General features: G+C 65.4%; 1 protein-coding gene and 1 pseudogene across 1 annotated transcript in view; one reads left to right on the forward strand and one right to left on the reverse strand.

Moving 5' to 3' along the window:
- Positions 1–16,145, forward strand: part of PIEZO1 (piezo type mechanosensitive ion channel component 1 (Er blood group)) — a 69,266-nt gene that overhangs the window by 35,534 nt on the left and 17,587 nt on the right. The window contains exons 2-19 of the mRNA XM_021671026.2: positions 1,749–1,844; positions 6,388–6,510; positions 6,711–6,753; positions 6,908–7,046; positions 9,602–9,770; positions 9,902–10,115; positions 10,244–10,415; positions 10,526–10,618; positions 10,685–10,772; positions 11,480–11,580; positions 11,666–11,926; positions 12,789–12,900; positions 12,979–13,157; positions 14,206–14,354; positions 14,452–14,634; positions 14,907–15,025; positions 15,197–15,354; positions 15,467–15,643. Coding sequence (XP_021526701.2) covers positions 1,749–1,844; positions 6,388–6,510; positions 6,711–6,753; positions 6,908–7,046; positions 9,602–9,770; positions 9,902–10,115; positions 10,244–10,415; positions 10,526–10,618; positions 10,685–10,772; positions 11,480–11,580; positions 11,666–11,926; positions 12,789–12,900; positions 12,979–13,157; positions 14,206–14,354; positions 14,452–14,634; positions 14,907–15,025; positions 15,197–15,354; positions 15,467–15,643 — 2,576 coding nt within the window. The remainder of the gene's footprint in view (positions 1–1,748; positions 1,845–6,387; positions 6,511–6,710; positions 6,754–6,907; positions 7,047–9,601; positions 9,771–9,901; positions 10,116–10,243; positions 10,416–10,525; positions 10,619–10,684; positions 10,773–11,479; positions 11,581–11,665; positions 11,927–12,788; positions 12,901–12,978; positions 13,158–14,205; positions 14,355–14,451; positions 14,635–14,906; positions 15,026–15,196; positions 15,355–15,466; positions 15,644–16,145) is intronic.
- Positions 5,206–5,946, reverse strand: LOC105726556 (uncharacterized; annotated as a pseudogene).

The following is a 16,145-nucleotide window of genomic DNA, read 5'->3' on the forward strand; positions in this document are numbered from 1 at the left end:
CGGTACCGACAGGGAGACAGGCCTGTAGGCCCCATCAGGCTGGTTGGGTGGTGCTGTCGTGGAGCTCTGCGGTCTCCCTAACGTGCCTGCATTTTCCACGCCCCTGGTCTAGGGTGAGGCTTGCGTGCTGGGAACTGAGGGGCAGGCAGGTGTCAAGGTGAGAGCTGGGCTGGGCCAGGCCTCACCTCCCTCCAGGAGACTTCCCGGGGCTCCTGTGGCACCAAGGATGGGGCGGACGGTGGCACATGTGGCCTCCCCTGGGCACGGAGGCGGACGGTGGAAGGACTCTGTTGCCTACTCCCTGGCTGGGGATTTAGGGCTGTGGTGTGTGCAGCAGCCCGGGGTCTCACTTGGATGTAGGCGTGAGCTCAGTGTGGCCTCCTTCCTCAGCCTCCTGACTCTGCTGCTAGAGGGTGGAGTGGGGGGTGGAGGGTGGAGGGTGGGTGGAGGTTGGAGGGTGGGGGTTGGAGGGTGGAGGTTGGAGGGTGGAGGGTGGGGGTTGGAGGGTGGAGGGTGGAGGGTGGGGGGTGGGGGCTGGGGGGTGGGGGTTGGAGGGTGGGGGTTGGAGGGTGGAGGGTGGGGGTTGGCGGGTGGAGGGTGGGGGTTGGAGGGTGGGGGTGGGGGGTGGGGGCTGGGGGGTGGGGGTTGGAGGGTGGAGGGTGGGGGGTGGGGGCTTGGGGGTGGGGGTTGGAGGGTGGAGGGTGGCCTGCTGGTGCCTCTCAGGCAGCATGCGACGCCCTTCCAGGCCCGGTGTCCTCCCTGGTGGCCCCGGAAAGGCTGAGTGGTCCCCCAGGGCCCTGTCGAGGGGTCCCATCCCTCATGTCCTGACAAATCTCATGTTTCTAGGAGGAAGCGGGCCTGGCTAGTCCGTGGCAGGCATGGCCTCCTGATTGCAGACCCCATCAGAGCAGTGCAAGCACCAGGGGAGAGCCCGGAGGGGAGCGGGGAGCTGCGTGGTTGGGGCCACAGATGCAGGCCCCGGCTGGGCTCTCAGGCTGAGGGTGGGAAGCCAAGCCCAGGGACCCTCTGGGAGAGGCAGGAGGCAGACACAGGACACAGCGTGGGGACCGCAGTTAGTCCAGCCGCGCAGAGCGTTTGGGCTGAGGGCGTGCCATGTCCCACTGCCCCATGGCTGTTGGACAGCTCCCAGATGGGTGCTGGGTGCAGGAATAGCATTTGTTCATTTGTTTGTTTGAGACGGAGTCTCGCTCTGTCACCAGGCTGGAGTGCAGTGGTGCGATCTCGGCTCGCTGCAACCTCCACTTCCTGGGTTCAAGCAATTCTCCTGCCTCAGCCTCTCAAGTAGCTGGGATTACAGGCACCCACCACCATGCCCGGCTAAGTTTTGTATATTTAGTAAGAGATGGGGATTTGTCATGTCTGCCAGGCTGGTCTTGAACTCCTGACCTCAGGTGATCCCCCCACCTTGGCCTCCCAAAGTGCTGGGATTACAGGCGTGAGCCACCGCACCTGGCCCAAGAATAGCATTTTTAAAGGAAGACAAGCAAGGGAGGAAGATGGGTCACAACCTCGGCGCCCTGCACGGGAGGCTGGTGCCTATGGCATGGCGTATGTGAGATCTGAGTGGAGGCACGAGGCGGCTCACAAGGGCTCCGGCCCAGGGCGGCACTCACGGGGTACACGGCCTTGAGGGGGTGACGAGCTGGGCCGAGGGTGCGCTGTCGTCTGGGGTGGCGGCTGGCTGTCCTCTTGGCGATGAAGCTGACCCCCACGCCGCCTCCCCGCAGCCTGCCTGCTCCGCTTCAGCGGACTCTCGCTGGTCTACCTGCTTTTCCTGCTGCTGCTGCCCTGGCTGCCTGGCCCCTCCCGGCGCAGCCTCCAAGGTAAGCTAGGGGACCCCGCCCACGTTTCCAGGGTGGGAGGGGGTGGGCATTCGTTTGGGGCCAAAATTCATACAGCTTTCCTCACCTTTAACAGCCTGGGATGAAAGATGAGGGGTCCCGGAATTTTTTTTTTTTAAGACAGAGCCTCACTCTGTCGCCCAGGCTGGAGTGCAGTGGCGCAATCTCGGCTCACTGCAACCTCTGCCTCCCAGGTTCAGGTAATTCTCATGCCTCAGCCTCCCAAGTAGCTGGGATTACAGGCGTGCATCACCATGCCCAGCTACATTTTTTCATATTTTTAGTAGAGGTGGGGTTTCGCCATGTTGGCCCGGCTGGTCTTGAACCCCTGACCTCAGGTGATCTGCCCTCCTTGGCCTCCCAAAGTGCTGGAATTATAGGTGTGAGCCACTGCACTCGGCCTTTTTTTTTTCTTTTAAGGCAGTGGTGCCATCACGGCTCACTGAAGCCTCCACCTCCTGGGCTCAAGCGATCCTCCTGCCTTAGCCTCCCACAGTGCTGAGTTACAGGTTGAGTCACTGTGCCCAGCACAGGCACTGATCTTGGATCACAGCTGCAATTCAGGGGTGCGGAGAAGCATTTTGGGGAGGGGCCCAGTGTGGCCGAGTGCTGGGAGACGCTGGAGCCCCAGGCCCAAACCCCTCCAGGATGTGTGGCTGGGGCTGGGTGGGCACCTCCCCGTCATGGTCCCCATCCCGGGCCTCCCTTTTGCTCTGTGGGGCTGGTTCTCTCTGTTCCCGGGCCCTTGGCATTGTGTTCTGTAAATATTTCATGCCCCAGGCGCGATTGGAAACAGTTTAATCAGCAGTGGGAGAGGGCAGGCGCCCAGCCAGGCCGGGGGAGGAGCGGGGGAGCGAAGATTTGGAGAGGCCCGGGAGGACTTCGCTGCCTGAGCCTCCTCAGAGGCTCTTCAGGGACAGAGATGCTGCGCAGTTTTCCGGGAGGGAGAGAGGAAAGTGTGAGGCTTGCCCGAGCCTTGTGCCCAGGGCTTTATGGTCTGTGCAGCTGCTGGGCTTGGCGTGGCCCTGCTGGAAGGTTTGACGCCATCTGCTCCTGGATCCCCTCACAGGCGTCAGCCTGACCCTCGGGGGTCTGGAGGTTGAGCTCAGACTCGGCAGGGAGGAGAGGACTGGCTGGGGCAGCAGACAGAGCCATAGGGGTCAACTCCCAGAGACATGCTTGTTATTTAAGAACTCAGAGAAGCCCCGTCCCTGCCTTAGGATAAAACCCACCTCCAGGACTGACCCTGCTGTCAGGAGAGAGACACGGCCACCTCTTACCATGCGCCCTGCAGGGAGGCCCTGCCACCCTCCCCAGCCTCACCGGTCAACCTTGTGTGGTCTATCCTCTGTCTCAAAAGCCCCCTCTCGCGGCCCCATCCCACAGCTCAGCCCTAGCTCAGTAGGTGTCTGACCTCATGGCTCAGCGTCAGGGCACCCTGGGTCCCTTGGCTGGTGGATCAGGTTCTGGGGGGGGCTCCCATGCACACTCCACAGATCAAACTCGGAGGGCTGCACGATCCCCAGCGATCAGGCCCAGCCCTTGTCCAGCAGGTGTGGGAGATGCCTACAGACCGCCCCTCAGCACGCTGCCGTGGTGGGCCCCTGAGCCTCTGCAGGCTGTGCAGGGGTCTGGGGGAGGTCCATGCTCTGTCAGCCCCAGGGCCTCCCGCCCCTTCCTGTTTCCTCCTGAGAGCTCTGCAGGCTGGAGCAGCGGGGGCCCCACACTTCTGTTTTTTTTTGAGATAGAGTCACCTCTATCGCCAGAGTGGAGTGCAGTGGCATGATCTCGGCTCACTGCAACTTCTACCTGCCAGGTTCAAGTGATCCTCCTGCCTCCGCCTCCCAAAGTCGCTGGGATTACAGGTGCCCGCCACCACACCCAGCTAATTTTTGTGTTTTTAGTAGAAACAGTTTCACTATGCTGGCCAGGCTGGCGTTGAACGCCTGACCTCAGGTGATCCACCTGCCTCGGCCTCACAAAGGTGTGAGCCACTGAACCTGGCCCCCTGCACCTTTTTCTGGGTGGCCAAGGGCCATGCTGAGCCCCTCCCCAGCCGTGGATGGGGGTGGCAAGAGCAGTCAGCTCCCCATGGGCTCCCTCCAGCAGCGAGCGGATGGGCCAGGGCCACACGGTGGCTCAGGAACAAAGGCTGATGGGCGGCTGCCGGCCAGAGCTGGGCGGGTCCCTGGCCCGAGCCTCCTCTCCCTTTCCCAGGATGGAGAGGCCACTGTGAGCTGGGCCGTGGCCTTCGGGGTGTGTCCTGCCAGGAGGGAGTGTGAGTAGGGGAAGGAGACCCCACTGGGCCTCCTGGGCTCCTGGAAGAGGCAGCAGTGGGTCCCTGAGACGGTGGTCTGATCTCCATCCCTGGCTCGGCCTGGCTTTCCCAGCTCTGCATTTGGGGGTGGGACCTGCAGGGGAGAGTGAGGGGGTGGGCAGGGACAGGGGCTGCGGGTGGAAGAATGTGCAATGCCACACGACCCTTGAGGTCACGCTGTTTGCAGGCCTGGGCGTGCGTCGGAGAACAGGGCCAGGTCAGGGCGCCCCCTCAGCCTCTGCGTGACTGCCCACCCCATGCAGGTCAGCAGGGCCTCAGGTCTCTGTGTGTAGAACTCAAAATGCCTTCTGCAAATACCACATGCGCTGAGTGTCCGGTGCCACGGGGGCCCCCGCTGGCGAGGTCGCTTCAGCGTCAGGCTGGAGGGTGCAGTGATCAGGACTCACAGCCTAGTTTCCCAGGCAGGCCTGGCAGGGGCCCGTTCCCCGGGTCCGTGGTTTCATGTTACCCCATGGTGACCCTGCCGTGCAGAGGCGGGGATGCGGGACGCCCATCCGGTGCCCTTGTCTGGTGCCCTTCTGCTGCCAGACTTGTGCTCTGCTGAAGAGGGGCTGGGGCAGCAGGTGTGAGCCTGGCGCGGGGGTTCTGTGCAGGGCAGTGAGAAGCCGGGCCCCTGTGGGTTCGGGGCAGGGAGGCCCCGGAAGGTCCTGTCCTCTAGGAGTCCTGCTGTGGAGGTGGCGGCTCGTGTCTGTGGCGCCTGCAGCCTCCCTTCCTGGCCTCTGCTTTCCATTCTCTTCCCACCTTCCCTCCTGCTCATCCCTCCCACCCTCCACAGGTCAGAGGTCATAGCTGCAGGGTCAGCAGGTCAGGGCCTGGGGCAACCCCAGGAAGGCGAGTGTAAGAAGCTGGCCCAAACCTGCCTCGCCTACAGACACGGAATCCCGGGCGTCCGAATGCTGTCTGGCTGTCAGGCTCGGTGATGTGCAGGGCAGGTGCCTCGGCCATGGGTCACCAGCCGTCTCTCCAGGAAGGGGGCCTGAGTGTCCGAGGCCAATCCCAAGCCTGTCACCTAACACCGATTGTGCCTGAAAAACTGAACAGAGGGGACACAGGCCCTGCGTTTGCACCCCGAGGCTGAGAGAGGGCAGGTGTGGTGGTGACGTTCCCACCTCGGATCCAGACCAGAGCCAGACCCAGGCCCTCGCGGTCCCTGAGCTGCAGGAAGCCATGAGAAGGGCCCAGGCTGTTCCGAATTTTTTGTGGCCTGGAGTGGCCGGTGGCGCAGGAGTCGCTGGCCCAGGATGACGGGGTGGAGGCTCCTGCCGGGAGGCGCGGGGATGGGGAAGAAAGCTGTCCGCAGCCCTGGGATCAGGACTCAGAACCTGGTGGGCCAAGGACTTTGGTCCTGACTCCTGCTGGAGAGTGAGCTGTCCACATCTTCGCAGAGAGCAAAGGTGAAGCCAGGGCTCCCGAGTGCCCCTAGCCACAGGCCGCGCCCGCCCAGCCCCCGCCCTGCAGCCCAAGGCCTCCCTGCTGGGGGCCTGAGTCCAGCGGGGCCACGGGGAGCTGGGAAGCTGGGAGCGGGACAAGGCTGCTGGGCAACCTGCTGATGCTGCCACCTCCTGCCAGGCACAGGTATGCAGAGAGAGAGACAGGGTGCCAGGCAGGGGCCCCTCCCCGGCGCACAGCAGGTGGCTGAGATGCCAGGCCGGCCGTAGTCACTGAGTACCATGCGTAGGGACATGACTTCTCCTTGCAGCCTCTCAGTCCCAGGGAGGCAGCTGCGTGCCCCACTTCTCAACAGCCATCCTGGCCCCACACCCCCCACCACTCTGGCCCCGGCTTCTCAGGGGCACTCCCGCTGCCTGCGGCCCCGTGGGGTGAGGTGGAGCTGCTCACCTCTCCCTGGGTTTAGTTCCTCTGCTCCCACAGCTTAGCAGTGGCAGGTATTTGCTGGATGAGCCAGCAAAGCCCAGGTGGTAACCCCGAGCCTGGGAGGCCATTTCCTGCCTGGGGGCCCCAGGCCCATCCTGCTGCCACCCCCGGGAGGGTGCCTGCCTCTAAGAGCGACCCCAGGGAGGCGTGGGGAGTGGGGCTGGCCTGCCTGCCTGCCTGCTGGGGTCCTGAGTCCGTGCCTGGCGTGCGTCTCGGGCCTCTGGGCTGTGGCCTGGCTGGGGGCTCCTGTTGGCCTGAGCTGCCGGTTCCTCCCCATCCCGAGTCCCGCCTCACCCGCCCGCTCCGCTGCAGGTCACACAGGCCGTCTCCTGCGGGCGCTGCTGGGCCTCAGCCTGCTCTTCCTGGCGGCCCATCTCACCCTCCAGATCTGCCTGCACACCGTGCCCCACCTGGACCAGCTCCTGGGACCCAGCTGTGAGTCGCTGAGGGCGTGGGGCAGGGATAGCCATCCTGGGGGTCAGGGAGAGGCCCCGTGGTGACCTCTAGTCTGCTGGGTCAGCAGGTCAGGAGGTGGGGTCGACTCAGCCTGATTCCTGTCTGAACCGGATGGGGTGACCAGGCCATGGCGCTGGCTCAGCAGACCCTGACCTGGGTTCCCCCATCTTTCTCTGCAGGCAGCCGCTGGGAGACTCTCTCAAGACACATAGGGGTCACAAGGCAAGACGCCCACACCGCCCCCCCGTCCGCTACCTGCAAACAAACATCCCTTGGGGATTTCAGGCCCCTGGAGGGGTGGGGGAGACCCAGAGCCCCATCCACGCTCCCAACCCGACCTCCTGGTCTGACTGTGGCCGCTCCCTGCTCTCCGCAGGCTGGACCTGAAGGATGTCCCCAATGCCATCCGACTGGTCGCCCCTGACCTGGGCATCTTCGTGGTCTCCTCCGTCTGCCTCGGCCTCTGCGGGCGCCTCGCAAGGAACGCCCGGCAGAGCCCACGTACGCGGGAGCTGGTGAGGGGCAGCTGCATCTCCCGTGTGTCGGGGTCATTCGAGAGCCGTGGTCTCAGCCATTTTGAGGGCTATTTTAATCTTTCTTACACACCCGCACCCCGGGCCCAGCCTGCGGTGTCACCCATTCAGACCGTTTCTATGTGGCTGGGCTCTGCCTCTGGTCGGAAACCTCCACGCCTGAGACATCTGTGCCCCTAGAAACTCTTCGTGGGGGGATGATTTGGGGTCACACGATGGTGGGAACCCGCAGTGCTGAGTGGGTCTGGCTGGAGAGCCCCTGCAGGCGGGCTGAGAAGGGGAGGCCTCCGCCGGCCCATGTGTGGACAGGCAAAGAGGGCTGTCGGCCCCTGGAGCCACGGGCCTGAAGCAGGCCTCTGTCCTCAGAGGGCCAGGCCTTGGAGTGACTTGGAGGTCCAGCCCTGGGGATCTCTCACGTACGGCTGCTTCCCACGGGCAGGGTGTGAGCTGGGGCCGCGACACTCCCGTGGACTGCTCAGCCTTCCTGCCCCTGCCCGGCCTCACACTCCCTCCCCTGGCTCAGCCAGGATTTATGGCCATCTGGGTGTCCTGGCCCGAGAACTCCCTGCCCCCTCCCCCTGGAGATGCCGGGGCACACAGCCTCCTCCCACCTCCCCTCCCAGCGTCCGCTCATTAGACAGCTGACGCTTGCCAGGCATGTGGGCCTGGACTTCCAGGAGCCCCGAGAGGGAAAGGGGCTCCCCAGCCACACAGTGGGTTGGGTGCACCCACCTGGCCTGCCCTCCTGCCTGTCCTATCCCCACCCCACGGGACAAGGCTGGCACCTGAATTTCAGAGGCTGGGATAGGGGCCTGGAGGTCAAGTGGCATTTCCGGGCATTTGTGGTGGTCCCACCATCATTGAGGCTGTGCCGCTGCCTGTCCTTCATGCGCCCCACCCCTCCCTCAGCCCCTCCATGCTGGCGAGGGCATGGGGCACCAGCTTCCTGGAGCTCGGCTGCCGGGAAGGGGCTGGGTGGCTGGACTCTGGTCATCTTCTTGGTGTGATGGGATCCTGAGCGGGCGGCCAGTTTGGATAGACTTCAGAGTGAGGTGGGGGCCTCAGGGTACCTGCAGGGCACAGCTCCAGATCTAGGAGCCCCCTGCCCCAGCCTGGCAGGGCCCCCGGGCACATAGCCCCGGGCGACCCTCACTCCCACACATGGGCAACACGCACATGTGTGTAGCCATGTGGCAGGTGTGCCAGCCAGCCCGAGGGGCACCGGCCACTGGAGGGGGTAACGGACATCTGCAGCGTCACTGCAGTGCATGGGGCCCAAGTCAGGGCTGGGCGCGGGCCTCACACCTGTCCTTACAGAAGCCGCTCTGTCTTTCCACTCCCAGAATCCCTCATTTTTCACAGCTCTGCTCGGAAGATTTCCCAGGGTCGGGGCCAGGCTGTGGGCGGGGTGAGCTCAGCCCTTCCCGCCCCAGCCCTGGCGCTCTGGGGTCTGGTGGGAGAGCCCCGGGTGTGAGCCATGGCACCCTTCGATCTGACCCAGACTCACCCCAGCTGCTGTGTGGTCTCTGAGAGGGGTGGGCGCAGGGCCTTGGTCTCTCCTGACCTCATCTCCCTGTTCCCCTGGCCTTGGAGACTCCCAGCACCCTCGAAGCCCTGGATGCTTGTGAGGACAGGACGGGTCTGGCTCATCCGTCCCACCAAGCCCCCGTCCCATTTAACAGAAGGGGAACAGGCTCCGAGAGGCTGAGTGACTGGCCTCGGCCTGCACAGCGACGAGACCGTCAAAGCTGGGATGGGACCTGTCGTCCAGCCCCACAGCCTAGGCTCTCAGCCTGGGATCGGGCGCCTCAGCCACCAGGAGAGCCCCCGGCTCACAGATGGGGACACTGGGCTGCTGGCAGGCAGAGCCGGGCATCTGACGACAGCCGTGCTCTTTCCACCACACCCTGGCTTTCCCCTCTGTTTGGAAACAGCTGTTCTGGGAAGTCTGTAGTCAGGACTGGGGAAAACAGGCTGGCAGGGCTCTCCCCCAACCCCAGGCAGGGCTGTCACTTCTAGGCAGTTGGCCACCTCTGTTCCCCCAGACGGTCAGGGAGAGCAGGAGTACCACCCCTCACCTGTATGCATAGCTGGCAGGGGTGCCCAGGAGACTGTGGTGTCTGGCCACATCCCTCAGGCCCCCCTTGCTCTCTAGAGACCCCCCAGGGGTGTAGAGGGGGCCCTGCTGCTCCCGGTGTGTGATTGGGGCGGTGAGGTGTTCTGGGACAGTCTGCAGTCAGTCTGTACCTGGCCAGGTCATCAGGTGCCAGGGCTTGGCAGGACACACCGTGGGTCTTCAGCCAGGGTGGGAGCTGCTACCAGGAAGGCCTGGAGGGCCTGTGAGCTCCAGTGAGGAAGGAGGAAGGTGTTGGGCAGACTTCAGGGACAGCTGGGGCCGGTGCTGAGGGAGGCTGGCCTGTGGCCCTCAGAGGCTGAGGATGTGGTCACCGCCTGCTCTGCTGGCTGGGCAAGCATGGGCTGGAGAGGTGGCCTTCGTGCCATGCCCCTGACCTTCCTCCTGCCTGTGACCTTGGCAGGATGATGATGAGAGGGACGTGGATACTGGCCCCCTGGCCGGGCTGCAGGAAACCCCGATGCTGGCCCCTACGCGGAGGTCACGGCTGGCCGCTCGGTTCCGGGTCACAGCCCACTGGCTGCTAGTGGCTGCTGGGCGGGCCCTGGCTGTAACACTGCTCGCGCTGGCAGGTACCCACCGAGGCAGGGGGCACTGGCAGTCACACTGGGAGGGGTCTCGGAGCTCCCCAATGGTTGCAGAGACAGTGGGACACACAGCATTGGCTGGGTACAATCCTGTCCACCCCTGCCCCGCCCCGCAGGTATCGCCCACCCCTCAGCCCTGTCCGGCGTCTACCTGCTAGTCTTCCTGGGCATCTGCACCTGGTGGGCCTGCCACTTTCCCATCAGCGCTCTGGGCTTCAGCAGACTCTGCGTCGCGGTGGGCTGCTTTGGCGCCGGCCATCTCGTCTGCCTGTACTGCTACCAGACACCGTTTGCACAGGCTCTGCTCCCGCCTGCCGGCATCTGGGCCAGGTAAGGGCTCACCACACAGCCCCTTTTCCCTCCTGCCCCGGTCCTGCCCACCTGGCCCGTCCAGTCCGTGTGGCCGCACTGCCTCCAGGGCAGTGGGCAGTGGGCAGTGACGGGCCTTCTATGGACAGGGTGCTGGGTCTCAAGGACTTTGTGGGTCCCACCAACTGCTCCAGCCCGCACGAGCTGGTCCTTAACACCAGCCTGGACTGGCCCACGTACGCCAGCCCCGGGGTCCTGCTGCTGCTGTGCTATGCCACGGCCTCTCTGCGCAAGCTCCGTGCACACCACCCCTCCAGCCAGGTGAGCGGCCGCCACCTTCGGGGTGGAGGGGTCTCAGGCCAGGCCACGGGGCCTCCTGCCTCTGGGTGGGGCATGGAGCTGGTCTGAGCTCAAGGCTCTGGTCTCTGCAGAGGGAGGAGGCGGCCAAGGGGGACGACGCTCGGGAGCCAGAGCTGGAGCTGGCAGAGCTGGACCAGTGGCCCCAGGATGGGGAGGCTGTACAGGTGAGCAGCGGGGTGGTTGGGGGCACGGGGCCAGCCCCTGCACGGCTCACTGCTGCTCGTCCACAGCACGTGGTGCCCACCACACCTGACACCGAGGCTGACAACTGCATCGTGCACGAGCTGACTGGCCAGAGCCCTGTCCGGCAGCGACCCGGTGAGCACCCATGCTCCCACCTTCCCGTCCCGCCTGCCTGGGGAAGAGGCCGGTGCTGCCCCCTGGTGGCCGCCTGGCGCTCTCCCATGCTTGCAGCACCCTTCTGCTTCCTGCCCCGTCAGGTGCCCAGGCAGCCACGTGGCCGTGTTGCTGACCCCAGAGACCCCGTGGGGTCCCCAGTTCCCCCGACCCCACCCCAGAGGACGTGGCTGTGCCATCTTGTTCTGTTCGCTGTGGGAGCTACTCCAGGTGGCCCTGTGGCCCCAGGAGGCCACTTGTCGTGGGCAGGGGCCAGCCTGCGAACTCTCTTTAGGCCATTTCGCCTTGGAAGGGCCTGGGGGCTCTCTCTGGCTGCTTTCTTTCTTTACCGTAACTCTTGATTTTCCATTTTGCAACGTGTTTCCGAATGAAGCCAGCGAAGGCAGGGCCTTGGGGTGGCGTTCCCAGGGGTCTTCAGGTGCACAGACCTGGAAGGGGGTCACGCCTACCTTGTGCACCCCACCCTTTCAAGGAAACCGACATCCAGAGAATGGCGGGTGCTGGCAGAGCAGTGCCTCACGCTCGAGGGCAGTGTCAGCCCAGCCGCTGGACCCGTGGGCCTGTCCCTCCTGCTGTGCGCTTGCCCACGGCCCAGATTTTAGGGCATAGTCAGATGCGGGGGGCCTGGAGATCACCTTGCTGGAGCTGACCTCTGCCCCCATCTGCAGTGCGGCCCAAGCGGGCTGAACCTAGGGAGGCGTCCCCTCTGCACAGCGTGGGTCACCTCATCATGGACCAGAGCTACGTGTGTGCGCTCATTGCTATGATGGTAGGTGGCCATGGGGGGCGGGCAGGTGTGGGGCACCGCCCGGGTGGGCTGCGCGGGCGGCTCTGCAGCGCCCTCTGCCGCGCAGGTGTGGAGCATCACCTACCACAGCTGGCTGACCTTCGTGCTGCTGCTCTGGGCCTGCCTCATCTGGACGGTGCGCAGCCGCCACCAGCTGGCCATGCTGTGCTCGCCCTGCATCCTGCTGTACGGGATGACGCTGTGCTGCCTGCGCTACGTGTGGGCCATGGACCTGCGCCCCGAGCTGCCCACCACCCTGGGCCCCGTCAGCCTGCGCCAGCTGGGGCTGGAGCACACCCGCTACCCCTGCCTGGACCTTGGTGCCATGGTGAGTGTGCACCACCACATCTGGGGGGTTGCCTGAACCCGTCAGGATACACTTGCCTGGGAGAGTGGCAGCGCCAGGGAGGCGGATCCGTGTCCGTCTATCACAATGGGGTCCCCTTCTGCCAGCCCAGGGCCAGCCCAGAGTAGCTTCTCAGTGAGCGTTTGTTGGCTGAATACATGGACAAGCTTGTGTGGCTGCGGGCACCACCGTGTCCCTGACTGTGTGAGCGTGGGCTCTGCCCATCAGCACCATGCGTGACCCTGGGTCTTAGTGACGGACCGTGCGGGCCATGTGTTCAGAGCGTCCACCTGTCTGTGTGAGAAGGGGGTGCCAGCATTGTGTGTGTCACCTGTTTGCAGGCCAGCAGGTTGTATCTCAACTTGAGAGACTTGTGAGCCTGTGTGTGCAAACGTGCACCTGTGCGTAAGCTTGTGACGTGTGTTCCAGCATGTGAGCGTGTGTGCAGGCACGTGCGTGGCTCTGTGTGGGCCTGTGTGTACAGATGTGTGACTCTCGTGAACATGTGTGAACCCATGCACACATCATGGCCGTGTGAGCATGTGCTCATGTGCCTCTGGGAGGATGGAACGAGAGGGTGTTCAGTGCCTGCAGGGAGGCTGGTGTGGATGGGCTGGTAGTAGCCGCCTCCCTGAGGGCTCCCGCCTGCCCCTGGTGATGGGAGAGGCGCTGACCCCCGGCTGACTGGCACGCTGCCCCTGGTGGTGGGAGAGGCGCTGGCCCCGGCTGACTGGCGCCCTGGCCCTGGTGGTGGGAGAGGCGCTGGCCCCGGCTGACTGGCGCCCTGGCCCTGGTGGTGGGAGAGGCGCTGCCCCCGGCTGACTGGCACCCCGACTTGTGGCAGTTGCTGTACACCCTGACCTTCTGGCTCCTGCTGCGCCAGTTTGTGAAAGAGAAGCTGCTGAAGTCGGCGGAGGCTCCCGCTGTGCTGACGGAGGTCACCGTGGCAGACACGGGTGAGTGTCGGGACAGGGTCGGGGGCTGCCCTCCTGCCCGGCCCGATGCCATCGCCGGCCTCCTGACTTGGCCCACAGAGCCCATGCGGACGCAGATGCTGCTGCACAGCGTGGGAGAGCTGGTGAAGGACGTCTACGCCAAGTACTGGATCTACGTGTGTGCCGGCATGTTCATCGTGGTCAGCTTCGCCGGCCGCCTCGTGGTCTACAAGATCGTCTACATGTTCCTCTTCCTGCTCTGCCTCACCCTCTTCCAGGTGCCTGGCGGGTGGGTGCCGGGGCACAGGCCCTCCCCGCGGCCCTTGACCTCCCTCCCTCCCCGCAGCCCTTGCCCTCCCAGCGAGCGGCCCTCACCCTAACCCTAGCCCTCCCTGCAGCCCTCGCCCACCCTCCCCACGGCCCTCACCCTCCCTCCCCCCGGCCTTCACCCTCACCCTAACCCTAACCCTCCCTGCAGCCCTTGCCCACCCTCCCCACGGCCCTCACCCTCCCTCCCCCCAGCCTTCACCCTCACCCTAACCCTAACCCTCCCTGCAGCCCTCGCCCTCCCTCCCCATGGCCCTCACCCTAATCCTTACCTTCCCCGTGGCCCTCACCCTAACCCTAACCCTAACCCTCCCTGCGGCCCTCACCCTAACCCTAACCCTCCCCACGGCCCTCGCCCACCCTCCCCCCGGCCTTCACCCTCACCCTAACCCTAACCCTCCCCGCAGCCCTCACCCTCCCTCCCCATGGCCCTCACCCTAATCCTTACCTTCCCTGTGGCCCTCACCCTAACCCTAACCCTCTCCGCGGCCCTTACCCTAACTCTAACCCTCCCCGCAGCCCTCGCCCACCCTCCCCGCGGCCCTCACCCTAACCCCAACCCTTCCCGCAGCCCTCGCCCTCCCTCCCCACGGCCCTCACCCTAATCCTTACCTTCCCTGTGGCCCTGGCCCTAACCCTAACCCTAACCCTCCCCGTGGCCCTCACCCTAACCCTAAACCTAACCCTCCCCGTGGCCCTCACCCTAACCCTAACCCTCCCCGCAGCCCTCGCCCACCCTCCCCGTGGCCCTCACCCTAACCCTAACCCTCCCCGCAGCCCTCGCCCACCCTCCCCGTGGCCCTCACCCTAACCCTAACCCTCCCCGCAGCCCTCGCCCACCCTCCCCGTGGCCCTCACCCTAACCCTAACCCTTCCCGCAGCCCTCGCCCACCCTCCCCGCGGCCCTCACCCTAACTCTAACCCACCCCGCAGCCCTCGCCCTCCCTCCCCAAGGCCCTCTACCTCCCCGCGGCGCTCACTGCCCCCCTCGCCCGGCAGGTCTACTACAGCCTGTGGCGGAAGCTCCTCAAGGCCTTCTGGTGGCTCGTGGTGGCCTACACCATGCTGGTGCTCATCGCCGTATACACCTTCCAGTTCCAGGACTTCCCTGCCTACTGGCGCAACCTCACGGGCTTCACCGACCAGCAGTGAGTCCAGGCTGGGGCGGTAGGGCAGCGGTGCCGACGCCGGGGCGTGCACTCTCCCGGGGCCGGGCCGGTGCTGACGCGGGCCCTCCTGGTGCAGGCTGGGGGACCTGGGCCTGGAGCAGTTCAGCGTGTCCGAGCTCTTCTCCAGCATCCTGGTGCCCGGCTTCTTCCTGCTGGCCTGCATCCTGCAGCTGCACTACTTCCACCGGCCCTTCATGCAGCTCACCGACATGGAGCACGTGTCCCGACCCGGCACGCGCCGCCCGCACTGGACTCACAGGTGTGGCCCCGGCCTCCCTGGCCGTCTTGGAGGGGTGCAGCCTCCTGGGCCAGGGAGGGAGCCGGGGGCGGGGATTTGGACACGGGCCACAGCCTCCACATTCAGATCCTGACGGGCATGTGCTCGTGCTGTGGGGCTGGGGGTAGCGTGGAGGTCACAGGGACAGAATGTCAGCTACAGTGGAGGTGTGCAGGTGGGGGCTTCTTCCAACTGTGGGAGATGAGAGGGGCAGGAACACCGGTGGGAGGTGACATTGTTGGACCCTATCCCAGGCAGGATGCAGCCAGCGGGACCCCACTGCTGCAGCAGCAGCCAGAGGGGGAGGACGAGGGCCCCAGGGACGAGGGGCTGGGCGCGGACGTGCCCCACCGGGCCATGCAGATGCCTGAAGGTGAGTCGGGCAGGCAGAGCACGGCTTCCACCTGGTTTGCTGTGCACGTCCCAGCTGGGGACACATTGACAGAGTCCCCTTTGAGCCCTAGAGCCTCTTCTGCACAGGGGACCCCGGAACCCCCATTTCTGCTCCCGACGCACACCCACACCGACCCTCCCACCATCACAGGCACAGCCAAGTGGGGCCTGGTGGCCGAGCGGCTGCTGGAGCTGGCGGCCGGCTTCTCGGACGTGCTCGCGCGCGTGCAAGTGTTCCTGCGGCGGCTGCTGGAGCTGCACATCTTCAAGCTGGTGGCTCTGTACGCTGTCTGGGTGGCCCTGAAGGAGGTGTGTGTGGCAGGCGCCTCGGCTTCCCGCCCGGGGTGGGGTGGCTCTGGCCCGCCCGCTGGCCTCCGCGAGCCCGGCCCCACGCCCCCACGCGCCCACTGCCCGCACACAGGTGTCGGTGATGAACCTGCTGCTGGTGGTGCTGTGGGCCTTTGCCCTGCCCTACCCGCGCTTCCGCCCCATGGCCTCCTGCCTGTCCACCGTGTGGACGTGCGTCATCATCGTGTGTAAGATGCTGTATCAGCTCAAGGTCGTCAACCCCCAGGACTACTCCAGCAACTGCACCGAGGTACCAGCCCCCACCGGCCGGGACGGGAGGAAGCTCCAGGCAGCCGTGTTCGCGGTCCCACCCTCCCCGGGCGGCCGCTTCGAGGGAGTGGGGCCAGCAGTGGAGGGCCCTCCCCCAGGGGATCAAGGGGGCTTCTTGGAGGCAGCATCCTTCCACCTGATCTGTGGATTGGGGCCCACTTCCTGCACACAGGGGTGTCCGTCGGACAGGGCCGAGGCCCAGGGTGTCCCACGGTGAGGACCAGGCCCGGGCAGGGGGAGACGTTCCGGGAGCTGCTGGCGGGCGCGTTCTCGCACGTCCCTCCTTGTCCTTGGACCTCTCTCCACACCCCCAGCCCCTGCCTCCCGTTTCTCCAACACCTGGTCCCCTTCCCCGTGAAGGCGGCTCCAAGGCCAGCAGCCCCTGTGTCCCTGGCTGGTGCAGCAGTGGACCTGCCCGGGAGCTGTGGCTGTGGTGGGCTCCAGGCAGGACTGGGGGGCACTGATGCCTGGACTCTTGCCAG

Source organism: Aotus nancymaae, unplaced genomic scaffold (genome assembly GCF_030222135.1).
Source record: "Aotus nancymaae isolate 86718 unplaced genomic scaffold, 86718_ANA_hifiasm-v0.15.2.pri h1tg000095l, whole genome shotgun sequence".
Classification (NCBI taxonomy): domain Eukaryota; kingdom Metazoa; phylum Chordata; class Mammalia; order Primates; family Aotidae; genus Aotus; species Aotus nancymaae.